The 7,500-nt window shown below is 41.3% G+C and overlaps 1 protein-coding gene across 5 annotated transcripts in view; it reads left to right on the plus strand.

Annotated features, from left to right (window-relative positions):
• The window catches only part of LOC147025782 (ATP-binding cassette sub-family C member 9-like), a 175,192-nt gene that overhangs the window by 130,369 nt on the left and 37,323 nt on the right, over positions 1 to 7,500 (plus strand). For all 5 annotated transcript variants that reach the window (XM_085880567.1, XM_085880568.1, XM_085880569.1 and 2 more), the window contains 4 exons: positions 6,503 to 6,605; positions 6,748 to 6,855; positions 6,973 to 7,093; positions 7,233 to 7,363. In XM_085880567.1, coding sequence (XP_085736693.1) covers positions 6,503 to 6,605; positions 6,748 to 6,855; positions 6,973 to 7,093; positions 7,233 to 7,363 — 463 coding nt within the window. The remainder of the gene's footprint in view (positions 1 to 6,502; positions 6,606 to 6,747; positions 6,856 to 6,972; positions 7,094 to 7,232; positions 7,364 to 7,500) is intronic.

Below are 7,500 nucleotides of genomic sequence, written 5' to 3' on the forward strand. Positions count from 1 at the left end.
CAGGGTCAGGTGTCAGGGAGTATGTGTGGGTGAGGATGGTTGGTTTTGACAGTGAGAAGGTCAAGGTTTAGGGGTTAAAAGTCAAGGTGGATGGGACTGGGAGAAAAAATGATAAAAGGGAAGATGAATAAATTATGGAAGATGAGATAAATAAACAAAAGCAACTTAAAAAGTGATACCAAAAAAAAAATCATTATAATTTAATAATAAAATCGTAAATAAAAAGTAATCAACAAATAAACAAGGAAAAGATGTCGTGCAGAGCACGAAACTTGCAAAATCCACCCCCCCTCTCCAAAGGTTGCCATGGATACATCAAATTGTCCATTTCATTGAGATTAAAATTTACAATCTTAATCAAAGCTCAGGTCAATCGGATGAAAATTGATTATTTTTCAGATTGAAATTTATGATTTTAGAAGTTTGACATTTGACCTCAAAAATAGCTTTCCAAATTCAGTGATGTACCATGCAATAGCTGCTTAATTATCAAGTTAATAGGATGTAAATTGATGATTTTTCAGTTGAAAATAGATGATTACCTTCGCATTCTGCGAAAGGTTATGTTTTGGTCGCTGTGTATTTATTTATTTGTGAATATGTGTGTTTGTTTGTTATTTGCATAACTCAGAAAGTATTAAACCGAATTGCATGACATTTGGTGGGATGATTCGTGAGTATCCAAGGACGATTTGATTAGATTTTGGGTGCGATCGGGTCAAAGGTCAAGGTCAAGGTCATGAAAAGGTCAAAAACACTCTTTTGAGCATAACTTCCTTCATAATACAGCTATCGACATGCAACCACTGCCATATTGTTCCATGATGAGATACCTTTCGGATATGTAGTGTCGGATTTGACGTAACGTCATCAGAAGTGCGTCTAAATGACGTCACAAGATGACGTAAATTTTCAATTTTCGATCTCATCAGTTTTGATCACACTGTTTTGTAGGACTTACCTTAAGGACGTCACACACCAAATTTGACTTTGATCGGACTGACCGTTATGACATCATTGACGTTTGAACATGACTTTTTTCAATTGTGGCTAAAATGTCCTGATATTTTACATTCAAATATCTATATAACTTATAAAGCAAACTCTCCCAAATCCAGGCATTAGGATCAGTACCAAAATATCTGTTTATTGATGTACATGTTTTGCCAATTAACTCTGTAGTCAAGGTCAAGGTCACACTCAAGGTCAAAATATACTTGTAGGCAAAGCTTCAGATCTAATAGAGCTATTGACATGAAACCAACATTAAAACGTTCAGTGAACTACGAGCTTTCAGAATGGTAGTCCCCGATTGGACGTGACATCCCCGGAAGTGCGTCAAAATGACGTCAAAAGATGATGTCATTTTTCAACTTTTTAATTTTTCAGTGTTTATCATTCCATTTTGTTGGACTGCCTTCAAGGAGGTTACACACCAAATTTGACGTCAATCGGACTGACGGTTGTGATGTCATGGACGTTTTAAAATGACGTTTTTCAAATGTGCCCGGAAAAAAATTGTGGCGGCGAAGGTATGCGCTCTACCGAGTGCCCGTTCTAGTTTTAGATGTTTTCCCTTGAGTTGACCTTTCACCTCAAAAATAGTTGGTTTCCTCATTCAGAAATGCACTATGCAATGGCTGTTTAATTTTCAAGTGAATCGGATTAAAAATGACAATTTTAGAAACTTGACCTCAAGATGACCTTTGACCTTTGATCTCAAAATCAATAGGCTTTGCAATTGAGACAACCTCTACAACTTGGTAAAGTTTCATGATGATTGGTTTGGAATTGTGACCTGTAGGTAATTGACAGAGACAGACAGACAGACAGAAGAACAAAATCGACTGACCAATACACTTGAAAAATCTTCGATTTTGCAAGTAATAATAACAATTAATACAAAAGACTGATATAAAGGAGAAAGAGGAGAGAAAAGTGGAAAATGAGGGCAGGACAGACGAAAAGAAAAGGTGAAGGAGAGTGAGGAGAGAAAAAGTATGAGAGGTGAGGTAGACAAAAGGAAATAAAGGGGAAAAACAGAGAGAGAGGGAAAGGATTGAGAAGTTGCAAGAGACGAGAGGTCTAAGTGAATGAAAAGTGCTCGTTAATGTCATGGGGAGCCAAGGTGCCGATCCTGTTGATAAGGCTTTGCTCTTTGTGTTTTTGACTGTCCGTGGTTCTGAATTTGAGAAAGATACCGGAGACTGCCATGTGAGATGTGACTAAACTAATGTATGGGAAAATCGAAGTTTCAAACAACTGACTCAGAGAGGTCTGCTATTGGTTTGCACATCATGTCCAGCCTTCGCCTGGTTTCACTGATGTCGATCTTCATGCAGAGTGCACCTGATTCCATAGATAACATTCATATGGATTCAGTTGAAGTAGTGGTCCATGACTTCAACACTGTTTTTAGATCTCTTTCCTTTATATCAGTCCCTTTTCTCTTTCCTTTATATCAGTCTTTATTAAGCCTCCCCTATATCATAGGGGAAGGCTTATTGCTGTTGTCGGATTTGTTTATATAATTAGCACCCCAATGTTTTTTTTTTAATTGTATCAGTTTCTTACACCCCTCTGAGTAATAATCCACTTTTTTGTTGTTGAAAAAAATGTGAAAGTTGTATCTCGGAATTTTGGACTTTTGGAATATCTCGGAAAAGGCAGCAGGGACTTTTGGAATGAAATTTTGCATCAGTAATGCGAATAGAAAGTACGTGGGGCTAAACCACAACTTAGGTTTTTCTCCCTTTTTTCTGCCAATGTCCGAGCAGTATCTATCAAATTTTGCATCAATAATGGGAATAGAACTGCAGGGTTGACATCAATAATGCAGGGTTGACATTTTTTTGATCATGACCTAATTTAAGGTCATGACCCAATGATAGACATTTTAACCTTTTCCCCATAACTTGACTGTGTCTGATCGGAATGAAATTGGCCTCTCGAGATAGCATAGACCAAGGAATGCTTATGCTTAATTTACATCAAACGCCTCCAGGTTAAAAGTGAAGGTCAAATGGCGGTCTGGAAAAAAGAAAACACTTTTTTTTTGTCATCGCTCAATTATGCCAATCCAGAATCTCAAAGACTGGTGGCCTTCCAAAATGTTCTCTGGGCCTGGTGTTGGCTCAGTGGTCAGGGTGGCTGGCTTGGGATCTTAGGGTCCTGAGTTTGAGTCCCGTTGGCTACTGAATTAACACCAGGTGGGATTGACTCAGCCTGTCATCCTTCTGATGTCAGTGAAATGAGTACCAGTGTACTGGTATAGGGGCACAGCATCAGCAGCTTAGTCACACCCCAACAAAATGATAGCTACCGATCAGCCAAGCTGTCACACACAAGAAGAAGATGTTCTTGCATCATAATAGTGGACCTGCACTGAAGATGTGCACCTGATATTTGTTCCGTGTCCTTGACGTACTTTTTTCAGGTTGTGACCAAATTAACAAAAAACAACTTTTTATTCGTAGCATGAATAATTTTCCTCCGATTTTCATGATTTTGAGTTTTATGGATAGATCGTTGATGGGGATACATTTTCTTTATTTACACGTCATCCATAAATGTTGAAGGTCAAGGTCATATGATGGTACAAAAAATATAGCCATCATTGGATCACGGGCCAAGGGTAAGTCGCAGGCGACCGCCAAGGGGAAGCCTCCCCTGATCAGGGAGGCTTACTGTACTGGCATCAGTTAACGTGTAGCGTTCACTTAACACGTAGCATTAATTCCACCAGCAAGTTTCAACGCGTCGTACTGAGATTGTCACGCGCAGACAAAGGCACAGGCGGTTCTTGACTGCTCTCTTTAATACAACGGTAACTACAGACACAAATAAACGAATAAATCATTATGTGCTTGCAAAGTCATTGAGGTAATCGAACATAAACAGATCAAAGGTTGAACAGTACAAATCGTATTGGAATGAAATGGTTAAATCATGCGTTTTATAACCATCATTATAATAAGACAATCGTCCACCGTTAGAACATAATCAAACTGAGACACAATAATTACTCACTTGACCATGATTTTGTGGTGGGTGAAAACAAGAAACAGTTGTGAGATGTATTAGTATAACTCAGGAAAGATTGAAAAAGCATCAAGGTTTGGCTGTATCAGTAGCTTCTCCAAAATGTCTCATTTCTTGTTCACCCAAGTCAAACAAACTCTGCCTCAACCTCCTCCTCCTCCTCCTGGTAATTTTCCACTGCCTCGGTGTTGTTCCGACGAAAATTCGCCCACCTGGGTGGTTTTGTACATCTTGTGTAGTTGTTGTTCCATCGTCACAGCTCTGTCCATATTGTCGTGTCCAGGGAGTTTGCCCCCACCTTGGTGGATAGCCAAACATTTCTCGTTTTGAGGCGAATAGCCGAGATTCTCAAAAGATTATGGTGCGTGCGGGCCAGGAGGGTGGCAAAGGCAGAGCCGACGGAAGCACAGGGGTTTATACTCGAACACACGATAAATAGATAACACAAGCAATTTAAATAAATATGGGGTTTAATGAAAATAAATCAAATATTTACAATGGTAATAATAAAAACGGAACAAGAGGTAAACTAAATCTAAATTTGAGGCACCTCCACACAGACTTTAATACAGACAAGGGGACAGAATAATACAATAAAAATTCCTCCTTTATCCTGGCACTAAGCTGTGTGCCCAGGGATGAGCTTCTCAAGCTTCAAGGTTGCCAAACCGCTTTGTCACTGCGCAGGAAAATGCGCCCAATATGGCGCCCAGCCACTCTCTGGGCGGGAAAACATACAGGAGGCAATTCGGGCAGCGATACTCAATACCAGGGCTCAGAAACTGCCATGCATCTTCTTTCGTCGATCACGCTTGCCAACGCCGCTGCTCTCTGCAGAGTGGCGCCATCTCTTCCCCCGATGGCCAGTGTGACCACTCCTTGGCTTTTTTCACAAGATCTTGGCTATTCGTTGTTCACCTTGGCATCTTGGTTTTCTATAGGTTTTCTTGGCGTATCGGTTTTCTATTACCATCGCTTTTCCCAAACCTAGTGAATTCTTGGCTTTTTTTCATTGGCTCACCTTGGCATTTATGAAAATGAGGAGTGGTCACACTGCCGATGACACAACACGAGGCTTCGAGGTTGGTCTCACACAATTCAGCCTAACACTCAATGGCCAGCGTCTTGCTCCACCACGTGAGCCAATTCGCCTCAGCACGAACACAAGAATCATACAGACTTCTTCACCATGTCGAGGGGAAGCCAGCCATAATGCCCTTCTCTTCCAACCACAATCTCCTGTCTCAGTTGCTTCTGTCCTGCTGCTTCTTCATGTCCCACTCCGAACCTAACCCTCCTCTTCCTCTCTGACATCACGCCCATTAATCATCTACTCCGGGTCATGGTTTTCTTGCTGTCATTCCTGGAGGCGGGGTTTCTTGCCTGCTTGGACGTGCAGCTCGGTTGTATGAGCTGTTAAAAATGCAAAAACATGGGAGAAAGTTATAGGTGGCAATCATATACTAGGATAAATTATCCTTAAACCCTTCCTAATTTAACACATCACCCCCTCCCCCCCCCCCCCCCGTGTGGTGACACGTAACACTGAAGCTCACAGTTTCCCTACTTAGGTTACATCGAGATGTCTCCTACACGTTCACAGACCAAGCTACTCAAAACACTCCTATCTTTCCAATGTTATTCCTCCATCTACCCCACAAAAACATAACAATATATATATATACTTCAAACCACGAAGGCAATATGTACGAAACAACCTGACTCACAAAGGAAGGTTTAGATACATGTCAGTAAAATCATTATAACGATCATTACACTTACCCTTGGCGATTGCTTTGTGATTGCAGCTATTTAGTTTCAAGTATTATTGTTTTTAAAATTATTTTTTACGTGCAATTTTAGCATAATATTCTTTTTATTTTATCATGATTTAAAAAATCACTTTTTAAAGTTGCTTTAGTCCATCTAAGGTCCTTCTGTCACTTGTATTTCTAAATTATTTTCACTTTATTCCAGTCCCAGTCCCCTTGACTTTTAACCCCTGCCCCTCCCAGTCAAAATTAGTCATACTCATCCCCACGTGCTTCCTGACCCCACTCTCACTCCCTCTCACCCTATAATCATATCTCTCTCTTTCTCTCTCCGACGAAGGGTTAACTCCCAAAACATCAGCTTCCCACGGCGGTTAGCATACCTTAAACAATGTCTTGTTCATTTCATCCATTGTTCCACCTGTCCACTGACGCAGGTCGACACTAGCCTTCACGATCAAGACTCGCTCTTCATTCCACATCGTATTTGTAGCTTATTCAGCCTCCCATGAGAGGAGACTCGCACGCAGTACACCATGGGACGTATCTACAATGTCCTACGGGATTGTCTCCTCATTCACGTCTGTGATGTCATGTAGAGGGATGGTATGCAGGGGCATTACAGTGGTTAGCATGGTATTGTGTCGATGGCAGAGTGCAGAGAGTGGCTGGCGATGCGTGTGCTGCAGGCACGAGGTTAGATTTCGACAGCGGTTGCTGGAGCTCACGGATGCCAACAACATTGCTTATCTCTTCTTGTCATCTGCCAATCGCTGGCTGGAAGTGCGACTGGTAAGGGTTTACAAACCTCGAGCATCATAGTTCAGTGAGCATCAAGGTCTATATTGATTTATCATTAAACAACAAAAATACAAATATTCCTCCTAAAACATTTAATCACTGTTTAAACCTTGCTTTTTCTTTTAACTTGAAGGATTACATCGGAGCCTGCATCGTGTTGACAGCTGCAGTTGCGTCAATCAACAAATACGATGGGCTTAATTCAGGCCTTGTAGGACTTGGCCTTACCTACGCACTTATGGTAGGCCTTTCATGCAGCCCAGCTTGTACAGGCCACATTTCCACGATTCTACAACTCTTGCTTTCATATTTGATATGAATGAAGTGATGTCACTATCCTACACGGTGTCCTCAACAGGTGTCTAACTACTTAAATTGGGTCATACGGAATCTCGCAGACATTGAGGTGCAGATGGGTGCTATCAAAAGGGTCAATGGCCTCCTGGATATTGAGACGGAAACCTATGAGGGGCTTCTTCGTAAGCTTTTGTATATTTTTTATATCTTGCTTGCATTCTCGTCGTTTTTTTTGTCGATGGTTTTCAGTTTCTCTGGTTAATGGACCGTCTGCATCAAGTAGAAACTACCTCTGTAAAAGTAACAGCAATTGTCCATCAGCCGCTGCACAGGTGCCGGACAACTGGCCAGAGTCTGGTGAGATTAAGATCCAGGAGCTGTCAGTGCGATATGACTGCTCACTCAAGGCGGTACTCAAACAGATAAATGCACACATCGAACCTGGGCAGAAGGTAAGTTATTTTTTTTAATTATTTACTATTCTCATTGTGGGTTGTGGGTGGGCGTGTGCCTGTGGGGGCGGTGGGGGATTAAGTTTCTGTTTCAAGTTCTCCAGCTGTCATACGATCTGTTTTCTCGACTGGAGACA

The sequence above is a fragment of the Eptatretus burgeri genome, chromosome 5 (genome assembly GCF_056783735.1).
Source record: "Eptatretus burgeri isolate ZD-2024b chromosome 5, Ebu_testis_v1, whole genome shotgun sequence".
Taxonomy (NCBI): Eukaryota; Metazoa; Chordata; class Myxini; order Myxiniformes; family Myxinidae; genus Eptatretus; species Eptatretus burgeri.